Source organism: Chiroxiphia lanceolata, chromosome 15 (assembly GCF_009829145.1).
Source record: "Chiroxiphia lanceolata isolate bChiLan1 chromosome 15, bChiLan1.pri, whole genome shotgun sequence".
Classification (NCBI taxonomy): Eukaryota; Metazoa; Chordata; class Aves; order Passeriformes; family Pipridae; genus Chiroxiphia; species Chiroxiphia lanceolata.
In genome coordinates, this window is record NC_045651.1 from 15,267,425 (window position 1) to 15,290,694 (window position 23,270).

At 46.1% G+C, this 23,270-nt stretch overlaps 1 protein-coding gene across 6 annotated transcripts in view; it reads left to right on the plus strand.

The window, feature by feature from the left end:
• COL23A1 (collagen type XXIII alpha 1 chain) overlaps positions 1 to 23,270 on the plus strand; it is a 176,205-nt gene that overhangs the window by 145,954 nt on the left and 6,981 nt on the right. For 5 of the 6 annotated variants that reach the window (XM_032702989.1, XM_032702992.1, XM_032702988.1 and 2 more), the window contains 16 exons: positions 5,209 to 5,235; positions 7,110 to 7,136; positions 7,810 to 7,836; positions 13,893 to 13,928; positions 14,443 to 14,469; positions 14,856 to 14,882; positions 15,968 to 16,012; positions 16,591 to 16,653; positions 17,630 to 17,674; positions 18,141 to 18,218; positions 19,713 to 19,766; positions 20,431 to 20,475; positions 20,923 to 21,012; positions 21,363 to 21,434; positions 22,242 to 22,283; positions 23,127 to 23,153. In XM_032702989.1, coding sequence (XP_032558880.1) covers positions 5,209 to 5,235; positions 7,110 to 7,136; positions 7,810 to 7,836; positions 13,893 to 13,928; positions 14,443 to 14,469; positions 14,856 to 14,882; positions 15,968 to 16,012; positions 16,591 to 16,653; positions 17,630 to 17,674; positions 18,141 to 18,218; positions 19,713 to 19,766; positions 20,431 to 20,475; positions 20,923 to 21,012; positions 21,363 to 21,434; positions 22,242 to 22,283; positions 23,127 to 23,153 — 732 coding nt within the window. Of the gene's footprint in view, positions 1 to 5,208; positions 5,236 to 7,109; positions 7,137 to 7,809; positions 7,837 to 12,867; positions 12,878 to 13,836; positions 13,929 to 14,442; positions 14,470 to 14,855; positions 14,883 to 15,967; positions 16,013 to 16,590; positions 16,654 to 17,629; positions 17,675 to 18,140; positions 18,219 to 19,712; positions 19,767 to 20,430; positions 20,476 to 20,922; positions 21,013 to 21,362; positions 21,435 to 22,241; positions 22,284 to 23,126; positions 23,154 to 23,270 lie in introns of those variants that run through there. The other variant, XM_032702993.1, reaches the window with a different exon arrangement.

A 23,270-nucleotide genomic window follows, 5' to 3' on the forward strand; every position in this document is an offset into this window, starting at 1 on the left:
CAAATGAAAACAATTAGTCTTGCAAACATTAAAAAATAATCATGTCCCATCAACATTGTTGTTTAGTACTTGGAAGAAAATTGCAGAAGCTGTTTGGTTTTTTGATTGGGTTTTTTTCCCCCGAAACAATGCTAAAACTATCAGTAATGAAAAAGTGGTTTTCCGGTTTGCATGTAGTCATGGAGCAAAAGGGAATTTGTGCTTGAAAATACTGAAATATCTTTTTTCAAACAAAGAAACAGAGGAAATTATTAGCAAAGTATTTTTAATAATGTTGTTCATGCTGAAAAAATATTATTTTTAAGTGCATGGCTGTTCCCCTGTGCAGCAATCCCATCCCACTCTGGTGAGGCCATCTGTGCTATATAAAGTTAAACATGAAACTATCATGATATGAGTTATCTTAATGCTTAAATGTGACAGCTCCTGGTAGGAATGTTTCCATTGCTGTGTTGTGCTGCAGACTAACATGATTTTGGGGTCTCAAACCAGTGACCCAGAGGTCAAGGCTGAGTCAGGAGGAACCTCCCACCAAGGACTTGCCCAGGCTCACAGCAGTGTGTGTGTGTGGGATAATTCCTTATATGACCAATTCCATACCCTTCACAGGTCTTTACAACAGTAGTAAATTTATTTATGATTAATAATAATAATAATGATAAATAGTAAATTATAAAAATGTTTAATATATTAAAATGCGATAATTTAAATGCATTTAGAAGGTCAAATGTTTACTGTAGCAGAGGTGGTATTGCATGGAGTAGAAATGTGTTATTTTATAAGGGTTAATTTTATAAGGTCCTTCTGCACCTGAAGGCTTCAGAGAGGGAGGAGGTGGTAGCAGCAACTGGGGGTGAGGTGACATCCCAGAGCATGTCTCTTGTACTCAGCTTATTCCCAGTTAGTGCCAGTGAATCTCAGCTGCTCTTCAGAGGACTCGCAGCTCATTCTTCATTTCTCGGTGCCTTTTCTCCCCTTTCCCTTCAGCTGGGAAGCTGGGAGCAGCCACAGCAACCTGGCTGCCTTCCTGCACTTTCCTTGTGACGGGTCTGGCAGGGCAGGCTTGGCCACAGCTTTTGCCAGAGCTTTCTTCTCACACAAAAATGTGCCAAGGAACCGCACTGCCAGCAGACACTGTCCTGCCCCGAGGATTTACAGCGTGGCCTATAGGAAGGGATGGTCCCTGTTCCCTGGCTCTGCTGCAGACCATGCTGCCTAATGACCCTGGGGCCCTTCCCAGGGATACTAAAATATAGTCATGCTCTTTTGTTCTGACACTTTCCTCCTCCTTAAAATGTGAGATTTTACCCCTTTTTGAAACCACAGAGACAGAGATTGAAAGGCAGCCCTTTGAGTTTGTTAAAATTTGACTGCAGGGTTCCTTCCGACCCCTCTGCTAATTTTTAGCAGAGCAGGAAACATTAAAAATAACCATGAGAGAAGATTTCCAAACTCAGAAGGATTGTCCTCTTAATAATTTCTGGCTTTGTTTTCACTAGATATTTCCCTCCCTTTAAAATTCCTGTGACATTGTTAAAGCAAGTACCTCCCTGCCAGCAGCAGGAAGGGCACTGGAGGAGGAAGGCAGAGGGCCAGGTAGCCAGGCTGGCACCTCGGCTTGCTCTGAGCCAGAGGTGAGTGATAAATGTGGGAAATGCTTATTATTTATTGGAAGAGCTTTTGCACATGAATCAGAGCTTGCAAGCTCCCCATCGTCCTTTTTTGGGGAACTCAAAGCTGTCATCAGGCCTTCAGCTGATCTCAGCAATGGGTGAATCTCATTTTTGCAAAGAGAGGGGGCATTTTGGTGCTGTATCTCAAGAATTCTGAGTTTCTACTGTGAAACAAAATGAAGAAAAATATTGGAATTTGTTTTCAAACATATCTTAATGTAGCCCCTTACTCTGAAGTTGAAATATTGTGTGGCCAAACCAAGGCATGGATGGAGAGTACATGATATAGTAACAAGCTCTGCTCAAGCTCCAGCTGAGAGCTGTCTGCATTCTCAGCATCATGATGTAACTATACGTTATTAAGATGTCATTAAATAATATATCATTAATGTATACCATAAAATATTTATCATTATACAAATAATGTCCTGACCCAGGTGATGGCAGAGGGGGATGCACCACTGGATCACCATGGATCCTTATTCCCACAGGAACACCACGTTCCTACGTAACTCTCTGTGAGGGGTCAAACCACGGTGTGTGGTTGCAATTGTCACTCCCCCCTGCCCCGTGTCACCAGCTCTCCCTGCTAACCCATCAGTGTCATCTTCCTCAAAGCACCCAGGATCAGTGTATTTTGTCCCACTTGGACAGTGCACTGATGGGTTTGGTCAGGATTGTGTTTTGGAGGAAACTGGTTGAATTTTTTCCTCTGCCTTGTCTTAAAGCATCAGGTTTGTGCTGGGCAGAAAATTCATCCCCCCTTGAAGTAGTGAGCACTGAATTATGTGAAGTGTGATTGGTGGGTGTGTGTGATTTAAAGACTTGTGATCAATAGTGGGTGAAGGATGAGTGAAATTTGCCCCAGGGCAAAAAGCACAGCATAAAGCCACAGTGAAGCTTTCCCTTACCTAGGGTGTCCAAAAAACTCACCTTTTTCATAGACTTTGTGCTGGTTGTTTAAGTGAAAGTGATTTTTGGTTTTTGAGTGGGGGAATATGGGGTTACTTGTTGTTTTCCTGTTCCTTGTTTATTAAATAAATGAAAGATTGCTTAATCTTTAATTAAAGTGACATGGAGGAGGGTTCAAACAAAAGACAGTAATGATCTCAACACTTGGGTACTCCTGAGATTTACAAGGAGTCAAGTCAGCCCATATTTCACATGGTTTCTCCTGCTCTACTCATGCAATCCCCTGGCTCCTCTCAGGAGCCCTGCCTTGCTCACACAGACATTTGGCTGGGCAGGTAGAGCAGAGACAATTAAATCCCCAGCCCAGGCTAACCAGGCATTTAAAAGTCTGTGTTAGTCTTGTCCATTCAGTGCCATGGCTGGCCAGGAGCCCCTTTGAAACCCTGATGGATATTGTTTCTCTCAAGCATTAAATACTTTCCCTTAAACAAACATCCTCTGAATAGGCCATTGTTTTTCCTTCTGGATGTCCTTTTGTGGACTGATACAAGAATAGCTAAAAGCTGATGAATTGGTATTGTATATTAGAAATAAATAAAATCTGGGACTTCTACTCCTCGGAGAAGTTGAATGTGCAGCCAGCTCTCTGCTCAGGTCCCATGTCTTGCCCTCTGGAGGACAGGGAGTTGCAGGTGAATCACCTCAAACAATCATAGTTTCAGAAAACAACCTCCATGGACCTAATGCCTTTCCCAGGTGTTATAATCTAAGCAACTGAGGTTCAATAAAGTAGGGAGGAGGTGTTGAGGAAGAAGTAGTAGTTTGACTGTGACCTGCAAGCCTTTGCTTGCTGACAGACACAACTGCTTTATTTATATTTTTCATTACTGCTGCTTGCACTGGTAGCTCCTTACAAGAAATAATACACATCAGGTGGTGAATGTAAACTGTCTTTGATAACTTCAGAAATCTCATGTGTGTAAAGAAATGCCCGTTTATTTTCAAGTGAACTTCTCTCATACAGGTCTCCCAGCCCTTATGAGCAAGGTACTGATGCCCTGCCCGGGGTTCAGCCACCTGGATTTACCTCTTTCCTAACAGAGCTATGTCCCTCCGGGGTTTCGTATTCCATAGCCATTACAGACTGATTTATTCCTTGTTAATGGCTGTGAGCTGGAAGGATGCTCTTTTTAGTGCAGCCATTGGCCTCCTCTTACACACCTTTGTTTCCTTTGCCCAATTTCCCCATCACAGATAGAAGTTTAACTAAAAATGAGTCACCCTTATCAGTTCCCTAAGAAATACAGAGACCTTTGGTGCTTTAGCCTTGCTTTGTACCACAGTCCAAACTATGTTTGCTTTGGTAGATCCCCCCCAGTTGACAGGGCTGTATTGTGGGAGATGTTTCAGCCCAGCATGTTGGAAGGAGGATGTGCAAGCACAGCCCTTGGATTTGCCATAGGTAGGGACAAGAACAAAGCTGGGTTGGGTTTGAGCTCACCAGATCTGGGCTGTGGTGTTGGGTCAGGCTTTGCCACAGGGACACTGATCCCTCCAGGGTGGATCCTTGCCCAGGGAAGCACGGGAGCACATGTTGGAAACCTGATGTGAAAGCTTAGTCTGAGGGCTTTGCTGACTCCAACCGTCGTGCTGTGTCTCTTCAGGGACAGTTTGCAGGGCTGAGCCTTCTTTGGGCTTAAATAAGGAAAGGTGTTAGGTTTGTGGATTGGGAGGAATTCAGTTCTGGGATTTACCATAACTTGGGGGTGTTTCTTCATCCCCAAGTGCCTGTGTGCTAGCTGCAGCTGAGGGCAGGGGCAGCTTTGACCTTTGAGTGCCTGTGCTTCCTCCCCACACACATCTCTTCTCAAAAGCAAAGTTTCCTATGGCCCAACATAGTCAGTGGCTTCACATTAATTAAGGGCATAAATGCCAGAGATGGCAGGGAAATAACCATTTTTCATATTGATTTACCAGGCAGCAGCCCTAGGAAGGGGAGACCTGGGGAAGAACTGGGGTAACCAAGTGCTTGGTCTTGCAGTTAAAAGTGCACTTCCAGCTTTGTGTCACTGCAGATGAGCAAAGCACAGAGCTGTCAGCCCATGGGGCAGATGCACCTTCCCTTTCTCCACAGCAAGAAACCTCTTTCCATCAGTGAGACTTTACTGAGTAAAGTCACATCTTGGGTAAATTGGTAGAGATTCAGCAAGTCCTTTGGCAAAAACAAACGGTTCAGGTCTGAGGTTGATGTGAATCACTCGTGGATCTGCTCAGTTTACCCAAATCAGGGGTGTTTTACTGCTGCTCCTTTTGACTTTACAAGCCTCAGGAAGTCCCGAGTGTTGTGTCAGGGCACTGTCACCTCATCCCTGTCACTAATCCTGTCGCTTCCTTTCACGCTCCTTCATAATCTGCAAATTGTTTGATGCCTCTTACTGTGCTTCCCTGAAACCTTCCTGCTGGATTGCATGGATGAAGGATTAGGTATATCATAGAATCATAGCCAAAGATTGTGCTGTACGTAAGTAGAGCCTCTTTCAGAGCATGCCTGATATTGCTGTGTTTGTAAATTGATCATTTATTTATTTATTTTAATAATACTGTCTTTTCCTTCCTTTTCCAGGGGCCTCTTGGTTTGGATGGCAAACCAGTAAGTAGCACCAGGTGCCAAATACAGCATGTCTTTGCTCGTGCTGCTCTGCAATAAATATGCAGAATGTCAACTACTACTCATTTATTACTACATATATAACAGTTTAAGGGAGAAAATTGTATTTGGGAAATAGCCCATGGTCTGTAACACATGCAAGTTTGAATTCTGAGCCAGGGCTGGCCAGCACAGCTAGAGGTGACCTTTTTTTTACCTGTCAGCTCATCTCAGCTGCTTCTTCCCCTCCTGTGCCAGCTCAGTGAGCAGAGACTGCAGATGGGCATCAGGCCAAATTTGGGAAATAATCTCCAGTAGCATATTCAAAGAAGCAAAGTCAGTAATCTTGGTTGTGTGCTCCTGGCACTACAAAGTGATACCATAAAAATAATTGATCCCAAAGTGGGTTCCATTTCACTCCAAAGGAGCTGAGGTTGGAACTACTTGAAGAGTGCACAGTGTCCATGCAATACTTTTTGGAACAGCTGGACTTCATTTTATGAGCTGTTTTCTTGACTTCATTTTTTGTTGGAAGCCCTTTGGATATTCAGGTGCTCCACTCTTTTCTTACTTATTTTACAGAAACCCAGACTTTTTTACTTTCATGCTAGCTGAACTCTGGCCAGCTCCAGCTCCTTCCGCTGGATGGTTCCTACAGGAGGTCACAGCTCCATATTTTGTGACCAAACCCCATTCTCTTGCACTACCTTTCCTAGAGGGCACAATCTGAAATCTTTTATAGTTATGGTCCTAAACCAGCTGGGATTTCAATGTGGGCAGAAGTCATTCAGTCTTTGCAATTGAAAAGTTACTCCAGACACTTATTTCCAACTAGGTAGGAGGTGTGCTGTTAAAGCTGCACGTTGCTGTTGTTGGTTTTTGTCCTACCCCTGAAGACGACAAATGTAAATAAAATCTAGAAATAAAGGATTAGAAATTAAACAAAAAGGAAAGCCAGCTCACACTGTGGTGCTCAGGGCTCAGCTTTGAATCAGCAAAACCCCATGACGGGAGCACAGTCAGACCCCAGCAGCACAGTCACAGTCCTGCACCCAGGGTGACACTACTGGGCAGGAGTGAGACCCTGAGAGACAGGCAGGGAAAACCTCAATGAAAAAACAAATTTATCAAACAGCCAGAGTCAAATCAGACTGTTCATGATCTCTTCCATGCCAGCAGCCTTGCTTAGAGAGCAATTAACAGTGGGAGGGATGCATGGGGATGCAGATCTGCCACTGCTGGCCTCTCTGCTGACCTTCCCCCACTGCATCCCACTGGGTCCTGCTTCAGCAAACTCCTTGAATTGGTCTGAACCCTGAGATTTGGTATTTTTCTGTGCTGGAAGGAGGATGCAGAGCAGGCACATCACAGTGTTGCTCTCGGGTTCTCTCTGGGGCTGCAGTGTCTCTGCCTGCCTGTCTTACAGGCAGCTGCTCAGAGGGAAGATGAATGATGCCTTCAGCAGATAGGCCAAAGAAAGCAGCCCGTCCTCCCTGTTTATTTCAAACAGATGTATAATTGTTGTAATGATAGGCTGAGCATGTGTTTTTTCTAGAAGTGATTTAATACCTCAAGATATCTTTTTCATCTATTTGGAGTCATGTGTTTGCGAGTGGCTGTCACGCTGCCTGCCCTGCCCTGGTCCTTCTCCATCCTCTCTCCTGGCAGGAGCAGGCAGAACCTCATGGGTGCTCTTTTGGTATTGTGCTGCTTGTGTCAAGCAGTGTGTAACTTAAAAGAATGGCACGTATGCCTTAAAATAATAGAGAATATGGCTCTGGTTTGTGAATTGATGAATGCAATCTCCTTGTGTTTGACGTCATGTGTGCTGATGATTCTGATGTTCCTTAACTTGGATCCTTTTTGTGTGTTTCCAGGGACCTCCAGGACCAAAAGGGGAAAAGGTAAAGGCTACATTAACACATGGCTTTTGGGGAAGCTGGTGTATATCCTCCTGCTGCTGTAATTCTCTCAGTTCGTGTTGCCCCAGTATGCCAGCGTGACGCTGGGACGTGGAGCTGTGACAGTGGGTTCTCAGGTTGCTCTTGGAAAAGCCCCAGGAAGGGGGAGGGAGGGCAGGAAGAATTTGCAAAAAACTAGGAGGAATAAGTGTGCTCTTAAAGCTCACCCACACTATAGGGTTTCTGGTAAGCCCTTAAGGGTCACAAGATTGGCATAAATCTCTCTTGGCTCCTCCGGGAGCTCTGGGCTCCATCGCTCCATGTTTGCATGACATCCTCCCCTGAAATGAGAGTGGCCAAAGGAAGTCATTACTGTACTGAAAGTGAAGATAATTCTCACATGTGTAGGACATAAGCAGTTGCTAGGGGAGCCTTAGAGTTGGGAACAATCTGCTATTTCTAATTTATTATCTGTTTTATCGCCTGCCAGGGCAGAACCCTTCCCTATTGTGTTGTCTCGAGCCCTTCTCCTCCCTGGTTTTGAATACATTAGGCAATAGAACACTCTTGCCACTTCCCTTGTGTGCTGTACCCACATCCAGCTGACCCTGTGCTTGGTCCTTGGGGGTTGACCTTTGAACTCTGAGCTGACCTTGCTGTTTTGCCTGATGTGCAGGGTGAAGCAGGGGACGTCGGCCCAAGGGTAAGTAGTGACACAGCATGTTAATTTATTCCAAAATCTGGTTGGGTTTAGTCACTGCACAAAACAAGGCTTTGTGCAGCTTTGCTGCAAACTGAGGTATGGTAACAATTCTGGAAACACTTAATTTTGCCTTTGGAGCTCTTTTGTGGTGGTGGTGGTTTTCTTCACTTTAGCCATGAGGAAAAAAGACTTGAAGATCCTTGGGTTCCTCGTGGAGGGTTTCACTTCTACTGAACGTTCTTATCCCTGTTTCCTCTTCCAGTGTCAGAGAGAGTTTCTCTTGAAGTTCAGCTCCTTATCTGTTGGCATTAGAGCACCACTGCATGGTGGTAGGGCCTGGTGCCCCAAGGAGAGGTCAGGCACAGTGTTGTGCAGGATGGAATGTCCCTCCTCTCTTGCTGAACTCCCACCTGGGAGCGTGGTGGCACACAGCCTTTGGAAACAAAGGGTTTAAAGTAACTGTAAAAAGTTGGCTGGTAGGGTTAGACACGATTGCTGGAAACACAACCAGGACCTAAGTGGTTAATGTCAGGCAGAGATGCATCAGAGACATCTTTATTCTTCTCCCTTGTGAAGTCACTTTTGGAAGTTGGTGTCATTTTCTGAAGTGGCTCCCAAATGCCTTGGGTGTGTTGGGAAATGTCACCCTTGGGGTCTGAGAGCCCCTCAAATTTCTCTGATAGATTTATGCCCTGTGTGGCTAAGGAGGAGCTCAGCTTAAGGTTTCCACTTTGTCTAAGTGCCCACCCACATACTCAGAAAAGGCTTTAAGAGGTGATTCAGCAGCACAGGGGTGTGAGTTTTCACTCCTTTGCTGGGGCTGAGGCTGATGGCTGAGGAGATGCTGGAGGAGATGCTGCTGTGGGAGATGCTCCAGGATAGGCTGTATCTGGAATTGTGAGGCAGGTGACAGCTTCCAAGGTAACACTTGCCCTATGTTTTAATTTACCAAGAAAAAAGTGCTTGGTTTTTTGTTTTTAATTTGTTTGTTTTGGTTTTTGTCCTGATCTGCATTTGTCCAGATTTTGCTTTAGTTGTAGATTTATTTATGTCTTTTTGCACAAGAGTAAGAAAAAGGCTCAAAAATAATTTAGGAGGAAAGAGGGAGAAACAAGCCTGGCAGAGCCAGGCACAAGTAGATCTAAAAACAGGTGCCTGTCTTTGAAAATAGCTTCCTTTATCTCTCCAGACACTCAGGGTTGTGAATTGGATGCAAAACTTCTTAATACCATCTGGCCCAGATTATTTTTTTTTTCTGAATTTAATCTATCTTCTTCCTCCAGTTTCAGTGGTGGCTTTGTTTAGCTGATTTTGAAAGATGTGTCACTGCAAGTCATCGAATCAATGAGAGGATAAATTATAGTTATAGGACTATGTCCAGTGCCCTCTCCCTCTTAAATGTTCATGTCTATGGGTGGTGGAGTGGGGATAGACTGTGTCAGTGAACATTAAAATATCATCATTAGGAATGACAGATTAAAAGAGAACAATGGTTGGGGCAACTTTGGAGGGACTGTCTGCAGTGGGAGTGAGGTGATGGCAATTGGGGATTAGCTACTGAATATGTTAGCAGTGTCTGCACTGCTTCTCCTTCTGTCTGTGCTAAACACCTGCCACCAGCATGGACAAAAATAAAGATTATTACATGTTTGAGTGTGCCTGGTGGCAGATGTTGGAGGGTGATTTTGGAAAGCTGAGGAAGATCACATTGGGTTGTCTTAATCACTGAATGCTCGTTCGTGTAAACAGCATGAGGGAGGATGCTGTGCAGCCTCATAGGTCAGGATGGGGAATAAAGGTACCTAAATACACTGCTGGAATGCATGGAGGTGTATTTACAGGGGGAAACCAGTAACAGATCCCCTCTGCTCTGGGGAGGATGGAGGCAGTCAAGACAGGATGCTGCCAAGGCTGTGCCCTGGTATTTGTGCCTGTACTTCTCACTCAACATCAAGTATTTTGCTGCACCTCCCAAAAGGACCGGTTTTATAAGCCGGACTCGCTCCCTGAGCCGGCACCGGGATGACTGCTCTGGATTTATGACCTTAGCTGGGTGATCTTGTTCTTACTGACAGCTCAGATGTTCAGACAAACGATGGGGTTGATGAATCTCTGCACATCTGGGCTGGTGGATGCACAGCGCCTGTGGCAGCAGCACCGGGACTGCTCCCGAGGGGGGGGAAATGAGCTGCAGCTGGTGAGGGAAATGCTCTGCCTGCAGTGGCCCACGTGGCACGGGCCTGCTCGATGGCCAGTGCTGATGGAGATGGCACCAGCAGCACCTGCACCCTGAGCTGCTGGGGGGCTGAACGCTGGTGTGGCCAAACTGGCTCTGCAGTCACAGTGCAGATACAAAAGAAGCTTTTTCTCTCTTACTTTCTGCAAAATTGTAAGTGCCAAGCTCAAATTGCAGATAAAACCTGAGCATAGGAAGTGTCCTGCAGAGCTCACTGTGACAGTCAACGGATACCTCTGGATGCTTTTATTTTATTGTTTGCTTACTTTGGAGCGTTATGTTGAAGTGGCTGAATGGAGTTGTCTAAAGCTGGAAATTACCAGTGCTCAGGGTTTGAGTGCTCTGACATTCCATTGCTCCATGGGGTCAGACCCAATGGTCAGTTAGCCCAGTGCCTTGCAACTGGGTGCTTTGGGAAGTGTGGAGCAGGAACATGTAACTCCATCACAGTTAACCCCTCTCCTGGATCCTGGCTATCTGTGGCCTGGGCATTTCTTGAACCAGGGATGGTGTGTCTGTATTTAATGTCTCTCAGAGATGTTCACCTTTCATGGGCCTGTCAGTAACAGGAACTGCTTAAAATTAAACGTGCACTGGCTGGATTTGGTGGGATATGGGGTGTTTGGCCTCGGAGGAAACACAAATTGTTATTTCACACTAAAACAGTTAGGGCTGGGCTTGGAATGTCCTTCCTTGGATGGTGCTCACCAGTCTGAGGGGCAAGGAAAAAAATTCAGTCTCTGCCTTGCTCTGTAGGCTTTTATGAAAATCCCACTTTCTGCCCTTGTGTATCTTTATGAACATAATAAACCATAAAACTGTGTCTTTTGTGTCTACCACAAAACCCTGTGCTCTCAGTAGAGTCTTTTTGGTGGTTTCTGTAGTATCTGGAGGGTCTGGCCAAGTGCAAGGGGTCTGTGTCCCCATTAATTTCAATTTGTCAGGATTTCAGTGACGTTCTTCCCAGAAATGACTGTATTTAAGTGAATGCGGAGCTGAAGCCTCTCTCTGTAGTTTGAAAAAAATCATTGGGAGAGGTTTATTTTCTCAGGTTGGTTACTTTTTTCCATCTGACTTTACTTTCCCCTCTCTTTTTGAGAAGATGGTGATAAAACATCTGAGCTCAGTGTTCCCGTGCATGCCTGTGGCTAAGCCTGGGGAGGAGGTGGCCTTGCCCTGGCACTCTTTACACTAAAATTTAGGTTTGGGGTTATCTGTTGTTGGTGTGTAAGGCTTAAAAACTCCTTGGCAATTTGAAAAAGAGGTTTGTTCCTTAGAAACCTCCAAAAATCCTTGTGGAGGATGTGCTGGATGTTCTCACAGGGCTTCTTGTGGCTTCACCCCACCCCTTTGACTTTCCTATGGATGTGTGCAGGGATGGGTGGGTGGAGGAAAGGGAGTTGCATGTGGTGCCCTGAGAAAGGAAGTGTCTTACTGTTTCTCCTAGATGATGAGGGGAAAGGCTAAAAGACAATAGCAATGACTACTGACATGGTCTAAATACATTGGTTTTGCATCATATAAATCTGAGAGATTTATCTGCAATTTGCAGGCTGGGGAATACATCAGTATTCATTTTAGCCTCTGAAAAAAGTATAATATTTGGTCTCAGGGAAATGCTGGGATATATCCCCTGTGGAGTTTACTGGAATAATGCTCTTTATTCTGCAGTAGGGGAATTCTTGTCCCAGCTGCTTTGGATGTCCTATTGTGCAGGAAATTCATGAAAAAATACTTGTTTCCCTCAGTCTATGTCCTGCTTACCAAGGTCCAGTGTATCCAGAACCTTAAAACCACCACTGCTGGCTACCAAGACTATTTCTTTCTCATGCATCAATTAATTATCAAAGACAAATTGTTATATGTTGATGTAGCCTTTAAAACTCATTCTTCTGCTGTGCTTTCACCTTAAACTGTTGCTCTTTCTTCTTCTGCCTCCCACTTTCCCTGGCTAGATGGTTTTCCCCCACCTCAATCACGGATTTCTGGCTAATGATCAGCTTGTCTTTAGTCGGCGAGTGCTCAAGGTAGACTCCAGATCTGCTGGTTTGTTGTGATTCTTTGAGCTGCTTCTGTTTCTTCTTTTTGACTTGCAGTGCACTATAGCTATTTTAAATTGCCACTACCATGTTTAGAGATGCCCAGTGAGGGCGTGTTTGAGTGAAACCCCATCGGACTTTAGGGCAGGTGTTTGTCAAAGTAGAGAGACATAAAACTAATGGGTTTTAGCATTTGCTTCTTTGTGAGATTTGGGAATCAAGCAGCAAAGTCCTATAAATGTTGATATGAACAGTGTTGGTATTGTAAAATAAAACACATTAAAACTAGAGTAAGCTAAATCCTTGATACTTTAAATGTGACGTTTTAATTAGGAAAAATTCAGTGGGAGACTTGACTTGACTTGACATAATTGGTTGCAGTGTTCAGCATTTGCAATAGGGTTTTTTAAAAAACTGTGCAAGTGATTTAGGAGCCCAGATCCTGTTGAAAGGCCGTGGGATTTGTGCTGCTAAGTCACTTAAGGACTTCTGAAAAATCCCACACTTGTCCCTGATTTGAGGGTGAACCACATATTAAATACAGCCCTCTTACTGCCTCGGTGGTGACTCTTCCAGATGTTGCTAAAAGATTTATGAGGCTACCTTTCCATGAGGCTTTCCATTGTGCAGCCACATGGATGGGCCTGGCCTTGGGGCTGGGCTGGGATACCCGGGCATGGAGCCCCTCAGGATGCTCCCACCAAAGCTTCACAGCCACACAGAGATACTACTCCTGCTTTTCCTCTGCACCCAAGCAATGCAGGGTGTGAGTGACTCTGGATGATAATATATGGCCTTGGCTGTGTTTAAAGGATGACACTAAGCACTGCTCCTTTTTTTGTGTGGCTTTTCTGGTGTGGTGCACTAAGCTGTGGCAGTGTGTGCATGTTCCAGGCCAGCATGTTGTGGGTCTGAGTTATTTCTGGGTGCTGTTGAATTGGTAGTTTCCACTCAGACAGTCACTTGCTAAGGGCTTAATGAGATAAAAGCTCGTTGGGAGGCTTTGAGCACAATCCTGGTTAAGGAATCAGACCCAAAGGGCATAAATTGGCCATAAGCTCACTTTCAGCCTTCCCAGTTGGCAGCTGTAATTAAATTCCCCTGGGACAGCAGAGGCCAGGGTGCTGATGGCCCAGGGATGCAGTGCATGTGTTGTGGGCACCCTGCAGCCACCGCTTGCCGATGCCGCTTCATCTCACCGTGTCTGTGTGAACTTCTTCCAGGGTGACCAAGGTCGAGATGGAGCCACGGGCCCCCCCGGTCCGCCAGGACCCCCAGGTGCCCGGGGGCCTCCTGGTGACACGGGAAAGGATGGCCCAAGAGGACCTCCAGGCTCCCCTGTAAGGACGGGAGATGCGCAGCGAGCTCACGCCGGGCAGTTCCCACCCCCCGAGGGAGAGGAGGGTGAAGGGTGTCCCTTCCCCAGTGCTGCCACCCCAACCACTGCTCCCCAGCTTGAGCCACTGCTGGGCTCCCATGGCTGCCCGTGGAGCCAAGCTCTGGGGCAAGGGAGTAGGAGGAGGGATCGTCTGTCTTAAGTTTTGGAGCAAAGAGCTGGACCTGGGCAGGTATTTGCAGATGTTGTAACTCAGAGACCCCAGAGATCTCTTCCCCGATCCACAGCCTTGGGGTGACCTGCTGCAAACCTGCAGACCACTGGCAACTTATTCAGTAGAAAAACAGGCTAAGGGATAATGCAGTGGAACGTTCTTAATTATTGCTGAGCATTTTGGAGGCTGTAACAGGTAATAGTTCCAACATTTTTATTCTCATTTTCGCAGGGTTTCAAAGGCGAGCCAGGAGAGGAAGGACTCATGGTCAGTATTGCCTAGAAGCACCTGTGTGTGTGTGTGTCCCTCACCCCTTGCTTTACATCACCCTTCACCTCACTGCAGCCAAATGTTGTTGCTTATGGAGACCAAAAGAAAGCCATGTGAAATTTAGATTGCCCTAAAATGGATGTTTGTCCAAGGGTACCTGTGCCCTGGGGAGAAAAGTGGCCAGTTGTTTCATCCCCTTGGCTCTTCTGGAGGGATGTGGTGCTCCTGTATCCTGGCTTCTGCCCCTCTGAAGCCACCTGGCGTTGTACTCCCAATTCCCTAAGGTTCAGGTTGGACAAAAAGGTGCATATTATACATAAAATACAGGAGCCATAAAAGAATATTATTTACTTGGCAGCACAGAGAACTTCAACAGTGTAATTTATAAGGGAAGATGAGAAGTTGGCACTTGTGTCATTTTTTTTTATCATGGAATTAAAGTACTCTTGGAAATGTTTTTATCCTGTTATACTCTGTTGTCAAACAAGTAAATCACTCCTGTATCCAACAGGGTGCCAGAGGGCCTCCAGGACCAAAGGTGGGTGATAATCTGTCTTGTTTTACACATGAATTCTTGAAATTATGCTGCATAAGGGAGGTGGAGATGAAAATAAGCATTTTGCACTCATCTGTATATACCAGGTATTGCATTAGCCATTGACTGGGGGTGTAAATGTCTGAATGTGTCCCTTCCTCAATATCACAACCACTGCCCATGTTCAAACCTGGAAACAGGGGTGGAGGGAGCCACAGGGGGACTGGAATCTGCTGTGCTGTGGGAATGTGCTTTTTGGGGGGGATAAAGATTATCAACACAAGCCAAGTATTTTAATTTTACAACTAATTCTAATTATCCATAAAATTGGTCTTATTTTCTGTTATGTCCCTTAACTTCTTTCTCTTCTGTTGACATTGCTGTTGAAGGGTGAGCCTGGAGTCCAAGGGAAAAAGGTAAAATGGTGGTTTTTTCTTTTTGATTTTTTTAAATTATTCTATTTTTTCTTTGCTTTGCTCTGTGCTTGACTAGGAAAATCATTGCCAAAGACTGATGGAGAAGCTATGGTCATGAATGTCCAACCCTTTCCTTTTGTTTCCTGGGGTTTCTCACCCAAGTGATCCTAAATTTCAGGCACGGCCGTTCCTGCAGCCTGGCTTTCATTTCCACAGGCAAGCCAGAAGCTGCAATCACATCTGCCCACTAGACAAAGAATAAAACAGCAAATGCCAAGCAAAGCAGTAGGTCTTGAGCCCTTTGGCTCCAATAATTCAGGCTGAACAGAGATGTGCCTGGAGCTTGAAGCTCCTGGGATGGGCATCCCTGTGTGCAGCACTGCAGTCCCGTGGGAAATGCCCACTCTTAGGGACAACCTGCTTAGGTCTGGCACTAAAGATTGTGAGAGATTCACGTGTCCAGGCTCTCCAAGTTTTCCCCTTGTGGATAAATCAGTGCCTTTAACTGAAGCCAAAGCACTGACAGGGCCCAGCCTTCCCCTCTTACTGCCCTGCACCAAAACAGAGGTGGCCGTGGGCATTTTTCAGGCCAGAATTTGGCTTAAAAAAATTCATAGCTGGTCTGTAAAATTTATCTCTCCAACATCTATGAAGTGGTTTTACTCCAGGAGAACAATGAAGCACAACAAGCAGAACAAGAAAACCCCCTCCTGGCAACTGGTGTTGGTGACCTGTGGTGAAGTCCATGGGGATGGGTGGCAGCTTACAGGGACAAAAGAATACTTAAAGGGATTAAATATCTAGTTTCTATTGAAGGTGGGAGAGCACCTTTCCCAGGACCTGCTGTAAACAAATTCTTGGGAGATGCCCATCCACCTCCCCAGGAGCAGGGGAGGCAGAGGCAGGGATGGGTGGGAGCAGGGGACCACGCTGGAACCTCCTGGGCTCCTTGCTGCAGCTCTCCCCTGGACTCCTGCAAACCTGAGAGGGTCTATGCAATGACCAGCTGGGTCAAATGATGTGCTGGATCCTAATGAATGTGTACAGGGTCTGTGTATTTCATTCTTTACATTTTATTTCACCAGGGTGATGATGGGATCCCTGGGGAACCAGGACTTGTGGGCCCTAAGGTATGTTCTGCTCTGTGTCCATCTGGTGCATGTGTTTGGAAGCATCTTTTGCTGTCTGGTTTCTTGGCACCACATCACAGTGGGGGCAGGTTGTGAAGCACATTTCTCCCCTGACATGGAAGAAGATAAGAAACTTCTTATCTTCTCACCCTCACCAGGGTGGTGAGGCCCTGGCACAGGTTGCCCAGGGAGGTTGTGGCTGCCCCATCCCTGAAATTGTTCCAGGCCAGGTTGGACAGGGACTCGGACACCTGATCTAGCAGGTGTTCCTGCCCATGACAGGGGTTTGGAATAAGATGATCTTCAAGATCCCTTTCCAATCCCAACCATTCTGTGATTCCACACTGCGGTTCTGGGGCCAATTTTATGGCTGAACACACCGCCCCCAGCCAAACTGTTAAGCTTCATTTTTATCTCAAAAACTGCCCATTTGCACCCAGACAACGTGATGTGTTTTACAGCCAAAAGCAGAGCTCACTCGTGTAGTAAAATGAAGATAAAGGAAGAAAAGGGTAACCTGAAGAACTCTGTTCTCCATCCTCCCTGTGTAGCATTTGCCTAAATTGCCTTGTTTTCAGGGAGAAAAAGGAAGTGTGGGTCCCAAGGGAGAGAACGGCACCGATGGCTTCCCAGGACCCAAGGTAAATAAAACCCAAACTGACACAAAACAGGAGCATATTATGAGTATTTTACCTTTTCCTGGTGACTTCAAGCTGGGTTCAAGCAGAGATCAGCAGAAGAGTTTTTAAATTGTCTCCTGGAATGTTTTCCATTGGATGGCTTTTTTCCTCAAGAGAGGTAAAACTGATCACATTTTGATCTGATGTGATTGATGGCTGTGGCATGTGATGAAGAAAGTGGGCTCTGGTGATTCTTAGTGATTTTTTTTTTTTTCTAGATCCATATGTAACAGTTGTTCCCCCTGGTGTCTCTTGAATTTAGGGGGGTTTTCTATGCATTTTTACCATTTTTTTACTTTTTGGAGGGCTTTAATTTGGTCAGCAAAGGAATTTACATGGGTATGGCAAATGGGATGTTTTTTGAATCCTGAAGTGAATTTCATGTCACTGCTGTGGGAGTAACTATGGCTTTTTGAAACTCCCTAATTTTCAAAAAAAATATAGAAAAAAGGAAGAAAGAAAAAGAAAATGGGAGGGAAAGGGAAAAAAATGAGGAGGGGAAAAAAAAAAGAACAATTTGGCACAGCCCTTTTCCTTAAATTCGCCCTTGAAAATGGTTTAAACATCTTGGCTGAAACTTTCCACATGCAAACTCAGCCTAAAGCAAAGAGAGCCATGTGGAACCAGCACAAAGCTTGGCATGCTTGGAGCTGGAAAGTGGCACATCACCAATACTGGGGGCTCAGCCCTCAGTGGGCCACTCCACTCCCTCTGCAATGAGACCTTCTCTCACTGTCAGCCAGCCCACACCAGCATTATTTGTGGCAAAATATATTTGCTTTCAAGTGGAATCTATTTTTTGCTGGGAGAAGCAGTCCCTTCTTGGTGTCACGCTTAATCTAAAGCATATCCTTATGGGTGGGTACAGTATTTTCAGGATAAATATTCTCTATTTTCCTTGGTCTCTTTGAACCAAAAATGTGATTTTGATTTTCAGGGTGAATCCGGTGAGAAGGGAGGAATTGGCTCCATTGGACCCCGGGTATGGATGTTCGGGATTTCAGTTTGGAGCTGTGTATTTGCCTCAGCCTGAGCTGTTCCCCACCACCTCTTTCTGCTTAGTATGTGTTTGAATTGCTTCAGGATCAGTTCAGTGCGAGAAAATAGAGATGGTGCGTATTTAAACAAATGATTATGCAGGTACCAAATGCTGCCACAGGAGATAGCTCTGGGAGATCAGTCAAGTCCACCCTGTAACCTTTTTTTTGCAAGAGGGAAGCTGGGAATAGGGGTGATCAAGTGAGGATTTCCATGCACTTCTCCCTTACACCAACTGATGCCCTTTTGAGGTTTGGTTGGATGGCAGTTCCAGCTGTCAGACCAGGGGCTGGTTAAATCCATGGGGTTTGTGAGGTGATAACCCCCGAACACTGCATGTCAGGTCTTTGCTTTCATCCCACCCACCTCTCAGTGCTGTAAAATTTAATAAGATTCATCCCTGGTTGCAGGGCCCCCCTGGCCTGAAAGGGGAACAGGGCGACACGGTCGTGATCGACTACGACGGCCGGATCCTGGATGCACTCAAGGTGAGCCCTGCACCAAGGCCATGCAGAGTCCTGCAGTTGATGGGAAAGGACTGAAAGCCTGCCAAGCTCTGCCCTGGTGATGTTGTGATGTCTTCTTCCTGTCCTGTGTCTCCTTCTCAAGATCTCTGCCTTGGCACAGAGCTGGCTGGGAGGGAAGAGCTTATTACGCCTGGGGGCTGAGGATATTTAGGATGTACCAGCAAAAACCAGTGGCAGAACTCAGGGCTGTGAGCTCAGGCTTGTGGGATCCAGCTGTGGGATGTGGGTTAATATTCTGCAGGTAGAAGCAATGTGACACAGCCATATAAACACCTGATGCAGTGAGTGTGAGCAGCCACATCACAGCTCAGGCACTGCCAGCAGCAGGGTGTGATTCCTGTGGTGTGGAGCTGCTGCTGTCACTGTCACTGTACACCCTCTTCAAGCAGCACTGGGGATGCAGGAGGAAAGGGAAAGCACCCAAGCCCTGACCTGCCTGACTGAGCAGAGCCCTGCCCTTTTCCTTAGGATGGAATAGGCTGAATAGAGTAAATACTTAATTACAGACAATTGAGAACCATCCTAATTGTTTTATAACAGGCTGCAGGGATACACAAAGTGCTGGTAATTTCCATTTGCCAGATGTCTGCATGGCGTGGAGCTTTTGGGAGTGGAGTTTGTGGAGTGCAGTGGTTGGAGAGGCTCCATCAAATGTCTGGAGGCTTCATCTGCTGGGCCCAGACTCTCTCCCATGTTCTGCATGCAGAGATTGCTGAGGGGCACATCACTGAACCTCGCTAACTTTGCTGTTTTCCTGCTTATTAGCTGCTTGCAGTGTTTGTGCACTGACCTATCTCATGGGCAAGGCTTTGGAAAGGATTCCAGTGTGACTAAATGTAACAGCATTTGAGTGTGCAGCCCTGGAAAAAGGTGCTTGAGGATATGATACTGGTTTGGTTTTCATCTCAGTGAGACCACAACTTCTGCCGTTTGAAATAATTTGCAAGTTGGAAAATATGTGTTCATCTCAAGGTGGTTTGTGGTCTCTGCACCCACCAGTGCCCATGAAAAACAGCTTCCTCAAGTGTGCTGTTAGTGCTCACACAAACTCCTTCGTTTCCCCTCTTTAATTGCACCTTCCTGGCTGTTGCTGTTTCCAGCAGGATGCTGCTCCCCAGGTCAGCTGGCTGGAGCAGGCAGAATGCAGAAAGAAACCACCAGATTTGGGGCCACACCTCTGGCTAGAGGCATTTTGCCTCTTAACCCATGTGCTGCTGCACCTGTACCCCCAGCTCACTCCCACTGTGTTTTCTTCTGCATGAACCCCATGCCAGAGGGACCTTGGGTGTCTCTGTGTCAGTGGAGCTCATCTCAGTGTTTGGGTAACCCCACTCACCTGAGGGCCTGTTGCAGGTCGTGGTTGGGAGCTGCTCCTGGCTCATCCCCACAGCATGAGGATCGTGTGCCATGTTCATGTTGGTCAGGATCAAGCCTGTTTTGTTTGCTGTGTTTCAGGGTCCACCAGGTCCCCCAGGGCCACCAGGCCCCCAAGGCACTCCAGGTCCCAAGGTGAGCCCAACCCCTGCCATGCAGTGTTCCCAAGAAACACTCCGTGTGGAGTCTCCCATGGTGATGCTGCCTGAGGAGGAATGTGAGGCTGTGTGGTAAAGGAAATGCTGAAAAGAATTGATCTGGCTGAAAAAAGGAGGTTTTTACACAAAACCCAAAGTTTTGTTGATCTGTCTCTGGTCTCCAGCCTCTTCTAGAGGATGCTGTCCCAGAAAGGAATCCACTATCAGTCCCACATCTGACAGGTGAAATCCCAGTCCCTCTGAGACCACTGTGGCAGGAAGCAGAAGCAAATGGGAGAAGCAGTTGTGAGAGGGGCTGGCAATGCCAATGGCTGTGCTGAGCCACCTCAATCTCACCCTCCCCGTGTGCCATTTACTGCCCTCCTGCTTCACAAGCAGTACTCTGTACCCTGCAGTCAGCTGTAGTTTCTTTAAAAGAAGAATGTAATTTGCAGAAAAGCATCTCTTGGAAGAATGAGATGGGACAGGATTTCGGTGCCCAAGGGTGCATCACTGACACCTCCTTGGTCCTGAGCCTGGCAGTGGCAAACCCATAACCACAACAGTTGCATGTGAATAACCCATTTCCTTGCAAAATGCTTTCCTGAGACGATTTCCTGATTTAATTTACCACGTGCTCCCCTTTCCTTGTGTCCCTTCAGGGAGAGCTGGGCTTGCCGGGCCCACCTGGACTGGATGGTGAAAAGGTGAGCTGGGCTGGATCGAGTGAGACCTTGCAGGAGCCAAATAAAAAAGACACACAAATACTGTGTGTCTGTGAAGAGCAAATCCAGTCTTCCAGGAGCAAGCTCTGCTCTGTAATGTCAGCTCTGTCTCCTGGAATTGATGCCCCCATCCCGATGCTGCTCCCGGCCGTGTCTGCCGAGCTAAAGGGGCTCCTTTCACAACTGGTTCATCAGATGCTGTCTCCAATTTTTTCATAAAACTTCCTGACCCTAAATGGCTGCAATCCCTGCTGTGGCCCAGCCAAATTCTGCTGTGCCCACATGATTGGCCTATGTGAATTTGGATGTTAAAACATGTCCTCGTGTGCTCGTGCTGCGATGTGGAAAGGCAGAAGGGGCTATTGTGTTTGGGGTGGGGGGTTTTTTAACAGTTTTCTCCTAAGCATGTTGTTTTCTGTCAACTTGCAGGGTCCCAAAGGAGCAAAGGGTGACCAGGGCAGCACGGGGATCACGGGGCAGAAAGGAGAGACAGGAGAAATGGGCTTAGCGGGTCCACCGGTACGTCCCTCTCTGTCCTGTCCATCTGCTGCTTGGTTCTTTAATGTCACTTCTGCAAATGCTCAGAACGTGGTCAGGTTGGCAGATTTAAGCAGTGACCTGTCCACACCATGTTGCCATGGAAGCTGGTGAATGCAGGAGCTTTGAATTTGCATTTCTAAGTATGATGATAACAGCTCATTCAGAAGGTACCAAGGAGGAGAAAATCTTTCTTCAAAGCCCCCCCAGGAATGAACATGAGCTTTGCTTGAGCCAAGGCTGGAGTTTAGAGGGGGACAAATGTATTTTTCTCTCTTGTTTTTGCTTTGCTGGAAGATGCACCACATCAACAGTATATTTTTATCTTTTAGGGAGCAGAAGGGCCAAAAGGAGACAAAGGAGAAAAAGGAGACACCGGCTCACCATGTCTGCAGAACAATCATGTAAGATCTTGGCAACATAAAACCTCTTCCATGGTGTGGGGTCAGGCAAAGTTGGGGGGTGCAGGCTGGACCTGCCAGTCCTGTATCCATCAGCAAAACCCAGCTGTTGAATACAAGAACTTTCAGGAGCATCTACATGGGGTTTATTTGTTAGGGAAGAGCAGTTTGGACACTGAGCTACGAAGTTACTTTAGATTTTGCACTGATGGTTGAGATACTGGATGCTGCTGTTGTAATTGTTTTGTTCTCAAAACACAGTAAGCTCCTTGCAGTTGTATGGGATTTCTGCATCCTTTTTTCCTTATTCATGCTTATTGCTTAATAAAAAAAAGAAGTGGTAGGTTTTGATAGTTTGGGGGTTTTTTTAATAATGACAGGAAAGTTCTAATTTTGTTCAGGGTGTTGGTTTGGGGGTTTGTTTCTTTGTTGTGTGTGGGGGTTTTTTTGGGGGGGGAGGTTGTTTTGTTTTGTTGGCTTTTGTGGGTTTGTTTTTTTTTTTAATTAAAAAGTCTGGTTTTCTCCAGTCTATGCAAAAAATGGCATCACTACATCCATTTTATGACTGGGAAATACACTGACTGGTGTTGGTCAGGCGTCTTACTTTAGAGGCTACTTTGATTCTTCATGTGCTTATAAAGATTCTTTATAGATACTACAAGCTACTCTTTGATTAGCAGATACTTTGATTAAAGCCATTAAATCAGAGGGCTTTAAAACATTATTCTGGGTTTTGTGAGGTTTCCATTGGAGAACTGCCTTGTCTCTATGCCCAGCCTTGTTAATGTGCCATTTAATTCCCTTCCACAGATCATACCTGAGCCTGGACCCCCTGGATTACCCGGCCCTATGGTAGGACTCTGGAACGTGATTGCTGCAGATTTGTTATTGCATGTGATTAGTCAAGGACAAGGGTGGTTTGCTTTGTTTAACCATGGTGGGCTGCTGTGAATCTGGGAAAAATAGTCAGGGAAGAGCTACAGTGCTGTGTTCTGTCTTTGGAGAGATGAAAGCACCCGTTTTAGGAGAGTGCATCACCATTTGTGGCTCATTTTGCAAATAGCCAAGTTGTTCCTTGGGATGAAGAAAAGATAAAGCCTTGTGGGATGGGAAAATCTGTTCCCCACCATGACTGGTGTCTGTATTCCCTAAGTTTGCCCAGTCAGTAAGTTCTTTGCCATCAGCTGCACTGGGAGAGGATGCGGGTGGTGAACATGTGAAGCACTTCTGATGCAGATATCTGAGGGGTTTGGTGTCTAAAATGCTCCAAAAGGAGCTGTCAAAGGCATCTGGAAGGTCAGGATGTCTCTGCTGAGTCCAAGATTCACCTTGAGGGACTATGTGTCAAAACCAGGTGGCTTTCCAGGTCACCTTCATAACCTGTGAGGTGTCCCAGCCGTGCCCAAGCTTGCTGTCATTTGCTTCAGCAAAATTTTGGGGGGGGGGGCTCTTGCTCCCCAAAACTCATGTTGCAGAGCTTTATTTGTCCCTTGATACGCTAAGTGGTCCTTTCCAGCTCCCCTTCCCCCTAATTTGATATCAGAGGACCAAATAAACTGCCACCTGTCTCAAAAAGAAATATTTGGCCAGCCACTGTCAGACCATAATTTGAGCAAGAAATGGTTTGGGAAGGAAACTTTAGGATGGGTTTATAAATTCTGGTTTTTTTCAAATGCACCATTGTCTTTCCCACAGGGCCCTCCAGGAATCCAGGGACCTAAAGTAAGTCAATAAATTAAATGTCACCCAGTTTCCCAGCTGCCAGTGCATTATTTACAGGCTCACAAAAGGCCTGTCAGCTCTGGAGACTGACTTTTTTTTTTTTTGGGTCACTGTTGT